The sequence below is a fragment of the Erythranthe guttata genome, chromosome 8 (assembly GCF_056151865.1).
Source record: "Erythranthe guttata isolate IM_541 chromosome 8, IM_541, whole genome shotgun sequence".
Classification (NCBI taxonomy): Eukaryota; Viridiplantae; Streptophyta; class Magnoliopsida; order Lamiales; family Phrymaceae; genus Erythranthe; species Erythranthe guttata.
In genome coordinates this window covers 25,492,054-25,509,856 of record NC_142540.1, presented here as the reverse complement: position 1 = coordinate 25,509,856, position 17,803 = coordinate 25,492,054, and the positions used below count along the sequence as shown (strand labels likewise).

General features: G+C 33.3%; 2 protein-coding genes across 3 annotated transcripts; both read left to right on the top strand.

Annotated features, from left to right (window-relative positions):
• The first annotated feature begins 483 nt into the window (after positions 1-483).
• Positions 484-5,827, top strand: LOC105965230 (ribonucleoside-diphosphate reductase large subunit-like). Of its 2 annotated transcripts, XM_088822556.1 has the most exons (17): positions 484-1,009; positions 1,730-1,791; positions 1,879-1,966; positions 2,084-2,347; positions 2,681-2,921; positions 3,022-3,098; positions 3,221-3,391; positions 3,486-3,578; positions 3,666-3,815; positions 3,899-3,985; positions 4,078-4,242; positions 4,347-4,466; positions 4,572-4,774; positions 4,860-5,009; positions 5,094-5,241; positions 5,331-5,414; positions 5,506-5,827. In XM_088822556.1, the coding sequence occupies exons 1-17, from the start codon at positions 782-784 to the stop codon at positions 5,602-5,604; spliced, it is 2,430 nt and encodes an 809-aa protein (XP_088678682.1). In that variant the 5' UTR covers positions 484-781; the 3' UTR covers positions 5,605-5,827. The 2 variants fall into 2 exon arrangements, with proteins under 2 accessions (XP_088678682.1, XP_088678681.1); XM_088822555.1 differs by having other exon boundaries at positions 486-1,009; positions 4,860-5,241.
• Positions 5,828-15,425: 9,598 nt separating this feature from the next.
• LOC105964992 (uncharacterized) lies at positions 15,426-17,644 on the top strand. The gene is made up of 2 exons (XM_012989497.2): positions 15,426-15,940; positions 16,672-17,644. The coding sequence occupies exons 1-2, from the start codon at positions 15,541-15,543 to the stop codon at positions 17,421-17,423; spliced, it is 1,152 nt and encodes a 383-aa protein (XP_012844951.2). The 5' UTR covers positions 15,426-15,540; the 3' UTR covers positions 17,424-17,644.
• The last annotated feature ends 159 nt before the right edge of the window (positions 17,645-17,803 follow it).

Here is a 17,803-nt window from a genome sequence, read left to right as displayed (position 1 = left end):
CGTACCACTTTTCATCTCTCAAGTTTGCAACAATTTCATATTTGATTCACATGTTTACAAAAAATACATTTGGTCCCTCATGTTTTAATAATTTGAAACTTTTGGTCATTTCCGTCAATTTCGTATTAGTCCATCAATTGCTATAGCGATGGGAACCTGTCTGATTCTGTTAATTTTAACAGAAAATTGACGAAAAAGACTAAGAGTGCTGAATTATAGAAATATGAAGGACCAAATGTATTTTTTGTGAACATAGGGGACCAAATGTGAAATTGAATCAAACTTGAAGGATGAAAAGTGTATTTTTTCCGATAAAATGAAGAAATGATAGAAAACATGTAATGTAAATATTTATTTATATTTGTTACTCTTAATTATTTTATTTTAACTATTGCTAATTAAATAATATAGTTGTAAAAATATTTTTCAATAATCTAAATTTATAACTTAAAAAAGTAGAATGAGAAAAAAAAAAAAAACACCTCATAAATAAACCGGTCCAAAGCTTGTTATGAAAGCCAACCCATTATCCACATACCTTTTCTCCACCGCTCCATATTCCCCGCCACCACCAACCCCGTTTTTTTCTTTAATAAGAGCGGGAAATTTTTAAAACCCGGGAAAATCCCCAAACCCTACCACTATATAAACATACATTTGACAAGCCGTTGTTTATTTCTGCGCGAAGAAGCTTCCTAAAAAACTTGTCAGTGTCTGCACCCACCACCTGTTCGACGAAAGTCCGCAGTGAGCGGGATATTGAAAAATCGGCGGCGAAAAGATGTATGTGGTGAAGAGAGACGGGCGGCAGGAGGCGGTGCACTTCGACAAGATAACCGCGAGGCTGAAGAAGCTGAGCTATGGGCTGAGCAGTGAGCATTGCGACCCAGTTTTGGTGTCCCAGAAAGTCTGCGCCGGGGTGTACAAAGGCGTCACCACCAGTCAGCTTGATGAACTGGCGGCGGAGACCTCTGCCGCCCTGACTGCTAACCACCCTGATTATGCCTCCGTGAGTTCAATTCGTCATTTTTCTAAAATGCTCGTCAATTTTTTTCAAAAATTGTTTGTTCTAATGGAGAATCTATGTCAATTGTGTCAGATTTATGAGAATTGTTTGTTCTAGTGGAGAATCTATGTCAATTGTGTTTGATTTATGAGAATTGCTTGTTCGGTAGTTGTGCGGTGATCTGATTTCTTGAGGGTTTTACTGTTTGGTGTTTTTGATTTTGTTTCTGATTAATCTGCTCTAACATTTGTTAGGATTTGGCTTCAGATGTTTCTGATTAATCCGCTGTAATATTCTAAGGCCTCGTTTTGTTAGGAAGATTAGCCATTATTAATTAAATAGTTGGATTTTGTTTGATGTTTAGTATCCCAATAACTTGCCGGGTCGACCTGCAAATATTATGTTATCATGACTTATCTTGCCTTCTAGGCATGTTTTTTTATTGCATCGTTGGAAGGTCCAATTATATAATTGGGTTTCATTAGATTATTTAATCTTATCTTGGCAGCAAAACGAGGCCTAAAGATACTAATCGGGTTTTGGAAAAAAAAAATCTGAATTTCTTGTTTCTAAATTTTCTTTATGTCAAAGTGTAATTGAACATTGATTTTGTCCTGGTACCTTTTTTATAAGTATTTCGTAAAGTTGAAAAATGTTTTGTTGAATATGTAGTTCAATTATATGAAATACGGGGAATGATTTGGATATCTTCTAAATGTGCAGTTGGCTGCAAGGATTGCCGTTTCAAATCTTCACAAGAATACAAAGAAATCCTTTTCCGAAACGTAAGTAAATTGAATTCTCAACAAGCACTGCAAATAAGTATCAAATATAATTTTCTTTTTGCTGAATTACGCACACATTTACTGCAGGATCAAGGAAATGTACAACCATGTTAGTGAGAGGTCAGGACTAGCTGCTCCGTTGATTGCAGATGATGTCTATGAAATAATAATGAAGGTATATAATCTTGAGAATTGTGAAAAAGTTTTAGTGCTTCGCTGTAATGATTCCTTTTCTACAGAATTTACATCCATGTTTGAGTTATTAATGTTGTGTTATTATTCTTTTTGACAGAATTCTACGCGTCTTGACAGCGAGATAATATATGACAGAGACTTTGAATACGATTTCTTTGGTTTCAAAACGCTCGAAAGGTCTTACCTCCTAAAGGTCCAAGGGAAGGTTGTTGAAAGGCCTCAGCACATGTTAATGAGAGTTTCTGTTGGTATACACAAAGATGATATCGACGCAGTTATAAAAACGTACCATCTGTTGTCTCAACGATGGTTCACTCATGCATCTCCGACTCTTTTTAATGCTGGAACACCAAGGCCACAAGTATGTTTCTTGTATTATATATATATGTGTGTGTGTGTGTGTGTGTGTGTGTGTGTGTGTGTGTGTGTGTGTGTGTGTGTGTGTGTGTGTGTGTCATATAAAATTACTTATTTTATGTAGTGCATAAATTTCTAATTTTCTTGTGGTATGTATGTGTGTGTGTGTGTGTGTTTGACTGACTGAGTGAGTGTGTGTGTGATATAAAATTACTTATTTTATGTAGTGTATAAATTTCTAATTTTTGTGTGGTATGTATGTGTGTGTGTGTGCGTGTGTGTGTGATATAAGATTACTTATTTTATGACATCTTTTTTGGATCTGCAACGTTTACAGTTGAGCAGCTGCTTTCTCGTATGCATGAAAGAGGATAGCATTGAGGGCATATACGATACATTGAAGGAGTGCGCTGTAATCAGCAAATCAGCTGGTGGTATTGGTGTGTCTGTGCATAACATCCGTGCGACTGGAAGTTATATACGCGGAACAAATGGACAATCCAACGGCATCGTTCCGATGCTTCGAGTCTTCAATGACACCGCTCGGTATGTTGATCAAGGGGGTGGCAAGAGAAAAGGTTTGCACAATTGATTTTCTTATTCCAATAATGTAATAAATCTTGCATTAATAATATATTTTTTTGAAACTATCCAACTTTTTTTTTGTGATGTAAATAGGTGCTTTTGCTGTGTATCTCGAGCCGTGGCATGCTGATATCTCTGATTTTCTCGATTTGAGGAAAAACCACGGGAAGGTATATCTATGACTATTTACTTGAAAAATACATTTGATTTCTGTCGAATATTTCTAGTGTTGATTGGTTTTGCTTTCTCGATATTGTATATAATTTTATATTTTCCGTTTGTTTTTATTCAGGAAGAGCACCGTGCCAGAGATTTGTTCTTTGCACTTTGGGTACCTGATTTATTTATGCAAAGAGTTCAGTCAAATGCAAAATGGTCGTTGTTTTGTCCTAGCGAGTCTCCTGGTTTAGCCGATTGTTGGGGTGCAGAATTTGAAGCTTTATACACTGAATACGAGAGACGGGTAATAAATCCAAATTGTCTATTTCGATAGTGCGAGTCAATGATTTTTCTTTTTCCGACGAGTGGTTTCTGAAGTTATGTTGTTTTAAAATCAGGGAAAGGCCAAGAAAGTTGTCGACGCACAGACCTTATGGTTTGAAATCTTGACATCTCAAATTGAAACGGGGACTCCATATATGCTGTATAAGGTGAACAATTAAGACAATGTTACATGGTTGTTCATAGTTTATATCGTGCTACCTTTTCACTTACCGATCTTACTTACTATTTTCCAGGATACTTGTAATAGAAAAAGCAATCAGCAGAATCTAGGCACGATAAAGTGTTCGAACCTCTGCACTGAGATAATCGAGTACACAAGTCCAACAGAAACTGCCGTCTGCAATCTGGCATCAATTGCTTTACCGCGTTATGTCAAAGATAAGGTTATTATCAAGGCACGTAAAATCTATTACTCTTAAATATTTTTGTACAATCTCTTAATTCGTTTATTCTTTTCTTTTGGTAGGGTATGCCAATTGAAGCACAGTCGGCAAAGTTCGTTGGCAGCTTAGGTTCCAAAAGTCGATATTTTGATTTCGACAAACTGGCCGAGGTTCAATATTTTCTTTTGTCTGTTCCTTATCGAGCTCTTAAATATTTTAAGATTTTATTTCTAATAATAGATATCGTCTTGTTTTTGTGCAGGTCACTGCTCTAGTTACCACAAACCTTAACAAGATAATCGATGTAAATTATTACCCTGTCGAAACTGCAAAGAGGTCTAATATGCGACACAGGCCGATAGGAATCGGCGTACAGGGTCTTGCCGACACATTTATGTTGCTCGGCATGGCATTTGATTCTCCAGAGGTGAAGCTCCCGATAAGCTGTTACATATATTTTTTTTTTAATTTTTGTGCAACAATAACTAAATTAAATAACCGATGTATTTTTATTTATATTGTCTGGTGTAGGCTCAGCAGTTGAACAAGGATATCTTCGAGACCATATACTACCACGCATTAAAGGCGTCCTGTGAACTAGCTCAGAAAGAAGGCCCTTACGAAACATACGTCGGAAGTCCTGTCAGCAAGGTATGTATTTTTATTTACATAACTTATTACGACACTCTTATTTTACAAACACGGCAAGGTTAAAAACGTCATTATAATTATCATATTGCTTTTTCGATATTTCAGGGAATTTTGCAGCCAGATATGTGGGGAGTGAAGCCTTCGGATAGATGGGATTGGGAATCTCTTAGGGCATCGATTGCGAACTACGGAGTGAGAAATTCGCTTCTCGTTGCGCCTATGCCAACTGCTTCGACAAGCCAGATTCTCGGCAACAATGAGTGCTTCGAACCTTACACTTCGAATATTTATAGCCGAAGAGTTCTAAGGTTTTTTTTTTTAATTAATATATTTACATTTTATTTTTTGGCGTGATTCTAATTATAAATAACCGACTATCTTTTTTTTTTTCAGTGGCGAGTTTGTTGTTGTGAACAAGCATCTTCTGCATGATTTGACCGAGATGGGTCTTTGGTCTCCTACCCTTAAGAACAGGATAATTTACGAAAACGGTTCCGTTCAGAACATTCCGGAAATTCCTCAAGAACTCAAACTGATTTATAAGTACGCACGAGCTGTAATATGTTCTTTGTTATTCCTTTTTTTTTTTCGGGCTTTCATGCTAATTGAATTTTTTTTTTTAATCAGGACTGTTTGGGAGATCAAGCAACGGGTATTGGTCGATATGGCTGTTGACCGTGGTTGCTTCATTGACCAGAGTCAAAGCCTAAACATCCACATGGATCAACCTAATTTCGGAAAGCTCACTTCCCTCCACTTCCATGCCTGGTCTAGGGTAAATGAAACTTAACTTATTTTGGAATTTTATTTTTATTTTTATTATTTATTGACCATTAAATATCTTTATCTCTGTTGGTTACGAAGGGTTTGAAGACAGGAATGTACTACCTAAGATCACGAGCTGCAGCCGACGCTATCAAATTCACAGTCGACACTACAATGCTAAACGTAGGCGCACTTTCAAAAAGTCGTAATAAAAATTATCCGTTTATAATATTTAATTGTGTAATTAACTTGATTTTTTTCGATTGGTTTGCAGGATAAGCCTGCGGTGGTGGAAGAAGACGAGAGTGCTAAAATGGCGCAAATGGTATGCTCGTTAACTAACCGCGACGATTGCTTGGCTTGTGGAAGTTAAACGGAGCTTTTCTTGTATTTGTTCTTGATTAAGAAGGGGCTATAAATTATGTTTTTAACTAAATTTTATTGATTAAAGAAAATTAATCAAAGTAATTAATTATCTTATGTATTATGATTATGTGTGCTGTGATGATCCTAAATGGAAGTTAACTCGATTTCCATAATGTTGTTGCTCTACTTTGGAACAATTGAATCTTTGTGTATATATATTAAGTTTAATATATCTGTCTAGGTATTAACATTTTTTTCCTTTTAATATTCTATTTTTTTTAATCCTCATTGTTTGTAGTGTAAATAATAATCTGAGGGTAAAATCTCGATAAATTAATAATTATGCTTAAATAATAATTTTTTTTGGTCTTAACTTGGTAAAACTTACTAAATTATTACTTTGATAAATTAATATCTCGCTAAATTAATAAAATTTTGGGTAGTCTATTAATTTATAGATGTTTAACTATATTTGGTAAAAAAAAATTTACATGGGGATATATGTAAAAAATGTATATGAAGTTCGTTATATGTAGCATAGAATATAAATTTTTTTATTTGGTGTATTTGAAAATAGTAATTTTTGGGTAAATTACAACCTCCTTAAGGGGTAAAGTGTAATTAAGAAAAAACTCATTTTTGAAATATTACATTCAACATCCACCCTAGAAAAGGGTGTAAATGTAAGAAATTTACAAATAGCAAAAGGTGGATGTAATTGTGAAAACATGTGGGATTTTTTTTTGTAAATAGACCTTACTCAAGGGGTAGTTTTGTAATTTACCTTTTTTTTTTTTGTTTTGTTTACATTATAATTTGTGACCATTTACCTCTTATTGTTATAGAAAGTTCTATAATGCTAGTGGCTATTGCAGTACATAAAAAAATTATCAATAATATTGACTTTGACCAAATTTTGTGGCAGACAGTTGATTGGCTACCCTTGAAAAATAGTTTAAATAGAAAAGTTATTATAATATTGTCTAGAAACATCTATGTCACTATTCATATATAGTAAGCAAAATCAAAATTTCAATTTTATTTCTTATATTCGAACTTGTATTAAAAACAAATTTAATTTGACTTGACCTACTAGATCATGGTCACCTTAAAATTTAAATATCATTGACATTTTTTTTAATTGAATCCTTTTGTTACCAATAATGTTGTTTTCTCTTATAGCCCAAACCTAGTCCCTAAAACCATTAATTATGGCATTTTATATAAAATTGTGATTGAGATTTGGTTATGGACCAAAACCTTAGCCCACTAGACCAACTCCAATACCTCTTTATTACACAATTGACTTGCTATATTCTTCGGTTTTGTGGATGCTGCACCTGATGAAATATATCAGGTGATTTTAGACAATGGATCTACACATAATAACATACAAATTCATGTGTACGTGTGCTCAGTGAGTGATTATTTGCATAGATCTACGGTTTAAAATCATCCAGTAAATTTCATCGAGTGTATCATCTTATTGACCAAACACTTATATGTTCACTGAAAATAATTTAATATGTTTTGTGACTAGTGTTTAATTTTATTTTATTTTATAATTTCTCTTTAAATAAGTTGTTTTAAGTAATAATTTTTTTTTCTGCAACAATTTCGTGATATTTTTTATACATTTTAATCGATATTTGTTACCATCTAGTACCAAAGTTAAGAATATTATTTTCTTATCACCAAACAATTGTGATTGATTCCAACGTTTTATGTCTATAATCTTCTTCATCAATGTATATTTGAAAACTAGTCGAATAAAATAAAATAGAATTTTCTATACAATTTTATTCAAGAAACTAACCGATTTTGAAAAAAAAAATTAGAACTCAATAGTAATCACACTTTTCAAAAATCTAACTGTCTATAAAAATCCAAGTCTATGGTCCAATCCAAATCATTAATTTAAAGACCTGGTCAACTTATAGTTTTAATGTAACTAGCCATTGAGTAATCAAATTACCAAATTGACCTTGACCACGTGCAACATATGGTATGCCCCCACAAGAGTTACACTAATTGGTGGATCAAGAATGTGTAGTGTAGTTAAGCCGACTTCGAATCGGTCAACATTTAATAAGTTGAACTTGTCACACATTATTAATATCTTTTGCGCAGTTTGCTCGGTATTCTAAGGATTGTTAAAAAATAAAAATAGAATTCAAACTCTTTCCAAATTTCAGTCCAATCAAATGATCGGCGACTGCCAATATGTCTCGGGGTAACAAAAATGTATTGTTCTGGGGTATATCAAGGTTCAGTCTTCGATTCATATTCCGTCGACCAATTCTTCATAATTCACATCTTTGTTGAAAGAACTTCTTTTGTAATTCCTTACATAAGGATTCAGAAAATACCGGATCCCCACCTACACAAGCAAATTGTTGATACAACTGCAAAATGGCATTTTCTTTTGATCCAACTTTTTTTTTCTCTCCTTATCATTCAGAAAAGACAAAAAAATTCAGGATAATAAACATTGTCTAGAATTTCTCTTAGATTCGAACCCATTGTTGATGATAGACTAGAATATATATTTTTTGTTTAATTTCCTACTCACGCGAGCCCATATCCTTGCTTTTCTATCAATCTCTAATTCTGATCTTCCTTCCCAATCTGATATTATGGTGCCGGTATAGACCGAAATTCCGTTATGGTCCAATTCTGACCGGTAATAAATACCGGGGCTTTGCAGTATTTGATTGATTACAATTCTATATATTCCATTTACTATAGAAGTTCCTAGGGAATTCATTAGAGGAATGTTTCCAATCAAAATAGTTTGTTCTTGCATATCCTTACTGGTTTTCCAAATTAATCCGCGGATACATATTATTCAGAAGAATATGTGAGTGATTCATACACAACATTTCTTTCCTTTATCACTGGTTCTACCAATTGATATCTTTCCACAAATAATTGAAATTCGATTTCATAATATGTATCTTCAATTTTTGGAAACTTATAAAGTTCTTCTGTCAAACCCTGATCGATGAACCTACAAAATCCTTCAAATTGTATCTGATTAAATCCAGGTATTGTAGACATTGCCTCATTTGGATCCCCGAGCATTTTGAATTTCCCATTTATAAAAAAAATCTCATTCTCATTATTAAGTTAATTTAAGTACATTCTTCATCGAATTAGATCGACGATCTAGCATTGATGGAATTTCTATTCTATTTACTGAGTTCTTTTTACATGAAAGTAAAAATAGTTAATACAAATATTTATGACTATTGATTTTTGTTTGATTTCAAATAAAATAAAAAGATAACTGTACAAGTTTCACAATTTCATACCAAATGCAATGAAGGTATGCCCACTAGGTAAAGATAAGATAATCATGCACCGTTGAGTTTTAGATGATGAAAATAAAGTCAAAATTTTCTTTTGTTTTTTGATTCAAAGTCAATTTATTTGAATTAGGTTATTTTAATTTGCCTAAAAAGGCCAAGGAGTTGAAGATCATATAGCATGAGTTTAGGGCTCTTTTTTATTTTTTGTCAACCTTTTCATTTTTTTATTATATGCCAATGAAAAATGTCCCAAGAGTTTGACTTTGACTTTCAAATAAGATTCATAAAAGAAAAATTAGTTGAATTAAGAGATAGATAAAACGATTTTTTTTTATACGAGAAAATATAAGTTTCGTTTATCAATAGAGAGTTAAGAATTCGTGACCGATTACTTAAAATTAATCTGTTGTTGGATTCGACTGATATAATAGACCAAATTGAGTAAGAAATATCCCTCTTGCACGGACGATTTTATATGAATATATCAACTATACTCTAAGATACAACGACCTTATTTCAAAATAACTGCAGAAAAGCCTCACAATAATGTATTTTGAATTCTCAATAAAATATGAAATAAAATATTTAGATCCTTGTTGATTTTGACATTTTGTCACTAGAATTGAATGAGACGATTGATAATGGAGTATATGCTTTTGTGAACCACGTTTGTGAGAGATAGTGGTTTTGACCGAAAGTCAACGGTGAGAGATAGCAATAAGACAATCAACTTTCTCAGCACCGTCATCGTGGCCCACTTAAATTCTGACACTTGGTTTGATTAATTAATTATGAGCAGGTTTTATCTATTATAATAGGGTAAATTACAAATACCCCAGAGGTATGGTCATTTTACAAACAAACCCCTATTGTTTGGATAATGACATCTACCCTCTCAGTTATGTTTTTTTCTTACACCTCCACCCTTATGATGTCAAATTCAATATAATCATCTAGATTTCGTGGAATGTGCTCTAGTTTGTACTCGTTTTGTATAAAAATACAGTTTCTGATGCACCACAATCTGATACATATGCAAGTCAAAAAACACATATTATGATCATCTTGCTTCAAAATGTAGAGTTAGAATGGGATAAACGTGTACAAAAGTGATAATATTTCATATAATCTCGAAGATTCCACTAATTTGAGGAGTTGAGAGAATGATTGTAATTATCCAAACAAGATGGGGGTTTTCATAATTTGACCATACCTCAGGGGTGGCTGTAATTAACCCATTATAATAATAAAAAAGAAGTAATAATAATAAGATTCCGTTGACAATACTTATTTGGGGTTGTCTAGGGTCCGAGAGGGTTGTACTTCTCGGACCATAATCAACCAATACAAATGTGACACGTAGGATTAGTACGTACCCAGTAAAAAAAGTACGAACCCTGGGTTATATGTAAAATTACATAAATGCCCATTCTAATTAAACTTAAAACTTAATTATAAAAACAAATTAAAAGTTTAATTACAAATCAACAAATTAAAAATTGTATTAAAATAACCAGTAATCTTGCACCTAATCTAATAAATCGTAAACCCTACTTCATTGACATCAATCGTGCTTGCAATGCTTCTCCTTCGTCATCAATCGCTACCTCCGGCCCGGGAAGCATCGTTTCCTTTTTCATCATCATCTATTATTTTCGCTTCTCTCTCCCTGGAAAAATTGAGGCGCCGCGTATAGTGTAAGACTGCGTAAAAGCTTTTGCAATGGTCATGTTCATCGTATTGTGGTAAGTATCTATTCCGTTTTAAAAATTGGTAAAGGATTCAATTCACATCTGGAGGATTTCTCATCACCGTTGGATGACCTAATAATTTTTAATGTTCAATCAGAGTAAATAATTTGATCATTTTATTAAGTTTTTCTCATTCAATTTAGCGTCTGGTGTTTTTTTTTACCGTGTGACTGTGTGCATCTTGTTAAATTGTTTGTTTGAAATTCAATAACTATATTATAAATTTTGTGTTGATTTCAATTGATGGATTTGGTGGATCACTAAGTAAAATCTTCATACATTTTCATATTGGAGTAGTAAGCTAATTTTGTAGAATATAAGAACACAAAAGGATATTCTACCAGAAGTGTTGCTAAAGAGTTACTATTGAAATGATCCATACACTTACTTTTTTCCTTTTGTGTGATATAATTTGGTTATTTAATTTGATGTAATAACATTGGTGTGCTCCGAGAGATCAAGAACACTTCGTTTCCTATAGCTTATGTGAATGGCAAAATGCATAAATTGAGGCTTTTTGTGCCTTTATTTAATTTTTTTTTCTTTCCGAAAACTCAAGAACGCAAAGTTAATCAAGCTTCAAGTACAACCACAACCATAGAAATAGGATAATACTTTTAAACGCCGATGTGTTTTTGTTATTAGGTTCCTGAAGTGCTTGCAACAAGTGAAGACATAATTATTTACAATCAAGATCAAGTTGGAGGCAGTGTGACGAATCTGTTTTCGATATCTGTGATTGTAAATTTGAAAGTGTTATCTTATATTTTGCAGTCGGAGCAGCACACTCTGGGAGCAATTCCCATGTTAAATGAATCTTATTGAAACAAGTTGTAGACTTTAAGAAAGTCTGGTTACTTATTTATTAATTTTTTTGTAATGACTTATGTGATGGTGTGTAAGGAAAATAGTATTGTGGAGGATTCAACATGTTACGTCATTTGCTGCTGGTTTTAACAAATTTTACCTTGTCGTGTTGGTTAAGAAATATGCCGAGAAAACTAAAAGGGTTACTAGTTTCTTCCTTTTTCTGTTGGGATTTTGTTCAGTATAATTTCAAAATAGCAAAAACTCAACCGATCTTCCTTAAAAGAAAATCAAACAAAAGAATCCCGCAAAATTAAAGAATGGCACGAGAATGATGAGTTGTGAAGAAGTGCTAAGAATGGGTATGGCTTCTTGAAGAAGTGTTGTTGAATAGTTGAATACGAGTGTATTCCGTAATTTTTTTATTTATTCTGATGGCATTGCAAGATTTTAAAACGCAAGCTAACTAAATATATATTTTTCATTTTCACAGATCGAGAAATTCCACCCCACCAGCTCGTGTTGGTGTTTCCATATTTTATTTAAAAATGTTACAAACGTCTGAGCTACAATAAGAGAATATAAAAATATCAAGATACACAAATCCCCGACAATCATTTTTGACATGTTGCCTTAATTTTCAATTCCTGTTGCAAACCATACAATACAATTTTGAGATGTACTTTGAAGTAATCATTTTTGGCATATGTCTTCTCCAACTGCAGTTCAAACCTGCACGAGTAAATATGTCAAATTATGAATACAGCTCAACAAATCAGCCCACAATCATGGAACTAACGTTTATACACGTCTGTTTTCATAAAAAAATACTAGCAAAACCCATTTTCTCTCTACTAAACTGTCAAATGCTAGGTGTTATAACATCCCATGAACACACCATGTAGTCATGTCAACTTTTTAAGATTAACGAATAATGTACAACACATGAATACAACAAATTCCAGTGTTTAAACCTGGACAGCAGATATGATATTTATCTCCCAATGTATCAAACTTCAATTCAATAGTGCTCTCCCTTAAAAAACGAACAGATCTAAACACAGAATTATAACATAGAATCTAGTTAACATATTACTGTGAAATCCTAACAACTAGAAGTGCTAAAAACACATAAAAAATAAAAGGATCTTTAGTCTTGTTTCAATATAAAACACCGCCAAGCTTCACCAAGAGGGCCAGGCATGCCAAAATTTAATCAATAGGAAAATATAATATGCCTAACTAATATTCAAATCAAAATTTCAAGGAATCTCTTAAATAAAAATGCAGACTACCCGAATATATAGTAAAAACAATGTCAAATTTTTATGGGAAAAGAAAAAACCCATCAATAAAAAGGATAGGAAATAATTGATTGTTCATACATTTCAAACAAAAATATGCAGATTACAAGAATAACATGAACCATCTCAATAATAATAAGAAATTGCAAACTACATGAACAGAGAGGCATATAAAAAAAGGGCAGTTTCAGTTATTTAATATTATGCCGAAAACTACTTCAAACGATATAATTATTAAATACTATGAAACCCAAAAAAAAGAACTGTACCTTCATGAAACAAAATCTAAACTAGGGTCAAAGTAAAATTCGGGTAACTACCAACAATCCCAGTGCAATTGATGGTTAATTGTTGTTTGAAAGACATAATAATATAATATGCCTCTTGCATTCGAATTTTGCCAGTAAATGCAATGTAAATGTAAAATAGGTTAGAAACAATTCTATAAAACACGAACTCATTTAAAAAAAAAAAGAACTAAAATATTCAACAATTGATATTTACCGGAACCGCTTGCGACACGCATGGTTTCTGCAGATCTCAATCTCGAGGGAGAGTTGCAGAGAATCAAATCCCCCCAAACACACACCCACACCCCAATTCGTTGATCCCTGACGGCTGACTCGCTACCCATTACCAACTACACCTCTGTCTTAGCAATTGAATTGTTCCTAAAAAATCTGACGAGATTCTGGACAACTGTATGGAGAATTAGAAATAAAAGCATATAAACCCTAATTTCTTGAATTCGCACATGTTCAGAGAGTTTATGGATTTATGTTAATGTTTCAATTTTTGTTTCCTCTCGTATATTTTCCATTGAATTCATGAATAAATGAAATATTTAGATTATTAATTTGAATATTTACTCAAAAAAAAAAAAGATTATTAATTTTGAATATAAGGTTAAGAAGGTAAATTATGTGAAGTACGATGGGGTATGATGCGAGTACGAATATGTTTTCATAGGTACGTACATTATTTGATGGGGTCTTGGTGTCGTACTGCATCTGTACATTAGATCAACGAACAAGATTTTTTGTGCAATGATTTATACGGCTAAGATTAATTTTTTTATAGTCCGAGAAGTACAACCCTCTCGGACCCTAGACAACCCCTACTTATTTGTGTTTGCCTAACTTTGAACGTGTCAACTTCTAACAAATTTAATTACGAACAACAATCTAAATAATATTAATTATTAAGCGTACGGAATTTGACTGGTCCTCGTATTATCCGAAACTCTAGGGAAGAATATCTAATATTAATAAAATATTACATAAACCATAGAATATAAACACTGGAAATTTTGGTTAAAATTTTCGTCAAAACTATTTTATATACCTAATAGCCAGCCCGAATACTTTGAATTTGCTTAAACTCTCATAGACAGTTTAATTATCAACTTAAACTGAAAATAGACAATTTATAAGTTTCAGAGTTTAGACTTTAAATTAAAAATAGTTTGAAAATGGATAGTTGAATTGGATAATTATGACAAAATATAGATATTTTGAACTGAAAAAGGGGACGACCGATAATAATAACCTTTTCCAGTGATGTGTTTGGCAAATTTTAGGCGGTCGTCGGGAAGGAACTGATAGAGACATTCTCAACGGAAGAAACGTAAATTTTTCGAGTGGATTCAGTATTGAAAATTGACGTGGATGAGAATAAGTTATTTTTCATGAAAACTTAGATGCTACATAATACTATTTACATTGTCTATAATAATGTGTAGATCTACGATTAAGTATACTTAACCAATGTTTAATAAAATATCACTGAAGAATATGCTATATATATTGATGGTTTTGATTTACGACCAATTTTTATTATATAAAAAAAATCCGAAACTCGATTTCCATACTATAGTTTCTAATTTTGAAATATTGATTACTTTCATTTTAAGAAATTGAAAATTTTATTTATTTCAAGGTTTTTCGAGACAAAATGTTAATTAGTTTCATAAATGAAAACAATATTGTTTTTTTTCCCTTCTTTAATTGTTAATTCCAATTCAATGTATCCTACGTAGAATATGAAAATCGACATCTAATCTTAATAATTAATAAATCACGTGCACGTATTATTATAACTATTAGTTTTATTTATTTATTTAAATAAAACCCAAAAAATAAAGCTTGGCGGTTGTTGATGTCGGCTCCGCCATTGCTCCGCCGACAAAAAAATGAAAGCGTGTATCGGATTTTGAGTTTCCGATTAGAAAAAATAAAAAATAAAATAAAAAAAATCCCACTCTCACATATGTGAATTCACACCTCACAAACCTTTGACAAATTAAACTCACTCCTCCATAGTTTTAACAAATTATAAAAAACACCCCACTTGTATTGTAAAAAATTCCTTAAAACACCCCCCACAAAAAAAAAATGTCAAAATCAAGAACCCCACAAAAACAAAAAGCATGTAAGAAAAACCCATTTTTTTATTTGTCTTAAAAACATATTCTTGCTTCACTATGAAGAAGAAGAAGAACCCCATCCCCTCTATATCGGTCGACATTCTTTTATTTGGCGGCGCTATTTTTTAATTCAAAATTAAATAATTAATTATTCAACTCAAATAATTCCCCCTACTATATAACGTTCTATTCAAGAAAGGCTAGTTATTTAAACTTGTCAACTTTCTTCACAAGTAATAAAGATCCAATTTTTCTTCTTCTTCTCCTTCGACAATAAATCAATATTTTTATTAATTAATTAATTAATTTAATTAATATTAATATTTATATTTCTTTTTAGTTTACATGTGTGTGTTCAACAAGGTGGCGAATCCAAGAGATGAATTTTATCCCAAAAAAAGGGGTGAAATTATAAATAATGTAAATTTCGAGCTTTTCGATCATGGCGGCGGGGAGAATCGGGTGTTGGATTCTCTGGTTTCTCCTATGTTTTCTGGCTTCAACAGAGAGCAAGAAATGTCGGCTATGGTGTCGGCTCTTGCTCATGTCGTCGCCGGAGATGAAGGCGGAGCAGCCGCTGCTGCCGCCGTCGGCGGCTCTTCTTCTTCTTCGTCTGCATGCAAGAGGGGGCGCGATGAAGAGCCGAATACTCAGTACTATTCCGAGAAGTCTGTTGCCAGAGTTTGCAGGCCGCCGCCGCCGCCGTATGCTGATTCCTCCATCGGAAGTTCCAACTTCAGACAAGGTACCATAAAAAAAAATTCATATTTACATTTCGAATTCTTAAATTTATATTTGCCATTCTTATTATATATACTAAAAATTTCAAAATTTTTAAATTAGAGAATTTTTCTTTTCACTTTTGTCCTTAATTAACGAGAAGGGTATTTTAGTCATTCTAAAATTTAGGCATAATTATTTTATTAATTGGGTAAATTATGGCCACCTCCTAAGATAATGTTAAATTACGAAAAAAAATTCTCTCATTAGGTAATTACAATCAACCCTTACTATGGATTTTCTTACGCATCTACAGCCTTATGGTGTTAAATTCAACGTAATCTTCTAGATTATGTAGAATATTTTCTAGTTTGTATTCGTTTTGAACAAAAAATGCAGTTTCTACTTTCTAATGCACCACAGGTCCACAATCTGATACTTACAAGCTGAGAGACACATCTTATTATTACCTTATATCCAAACGTGGAGTTCGACTGGGGTAAAACAAATACAAATTTGAAAATATTCCACATAATCTAGAAGATTATACTAAATTTAACCGCAAGGGTAGACGTGTAAAAAAATTCATCGTTGATGGGTAGTTGTGATTATCCAAACAAAAGGGACTTTTTCGAAATTTAACCTTACTCCTAATTCACCTTATATTTAATAGCTTTCTTAATAGGCGCAAATTATTTCAAGCATGAGGAGAAACTAATTAAATCAAATATAATTTAATTTTTTATTTTTCTGCAGAAGGTGGTGGTTCAACAAGCATGGTAAGAACAAGTATAATAACATCAACAGAAGCATCAGCAGTTTACACATATACCCCCACATTATATCATCATCCTCAACAAAACTCCATTAATAACAACGAATCGCCACCGGCATCGAGAATCAACACCCGAAGGTACAGAGGTGTGAGGCAGAGGCCGTGGGGCAAATGGGCGGCGGAGATACGAGACCCTTACAAAGCCGCCAGAGTTTGGCTCGGCACCTTCGACACCGCCGAGGCTGCTGCGGCCGCCTACGATGAGGCGGCACTACGTTTCCGTGGCAACAAAGCTAAGCTCAACTTCCCTGAGAATGTCAAACTCCTCCACCACCACCACCCTCCTTCGGAGGCCGCGGCGGGGCCCGTTGTTCGTGGCGGAGGAGATGGTGGTGATGATCGGTTTCAATGGCTGAGATCGGATTTCGAGAGGCAGCTGTACAATGTCGGATATGATTATAATAATAGTAATAATGGATCGTTATCGAGTTCAGAGATGATGACTCCTCCTTCTTCATCGGGAGTTGTGATGACTCTTGATGATATACAGAGGCGGGATGGATTGATATCAACAATGCAATATCCGCCACCGGAGACTTCTTATCCCTTATATTATCCGGCGGCTCAGCCGCCTGAGATCGATTTCCGGCCGGAGGGCAGTCACAGCAGTGGAGGTGGAGGCGGAGGTGATTTTTCTTGGACAGATTCTGGTCATCAGACTTCGTCTGGATGATCAATCACCACTTCGCAGGATCAAGAATCCTTTTTTTTCTTTTTCTTTTTTAAATTTAATTGAAGAAAAGATGGAAGTTTTCGATTTTTCTATACGTTTTCGATTCACAAGGGTAGGTTCTTGAGCATTGCTCACCTTTCCCATTAAGCAGTTGAGATTACTGATGAATTTATCATTTAAAAGCCAAGGAATAATAAAGAGAATGATTTTTTAATAGACCATTTTGATGGTTTTTGGTCTATTGATTCGATATATTAATATTTTGCTATGATCGGGATTTATTCGGCCAAGAAATTTCTAATGCCTACAAACGGGATAGACTTGAAATCCAACACAGGACTAAAAAATCAACTCAAAATAAGCTAAACAAAATTAAATTC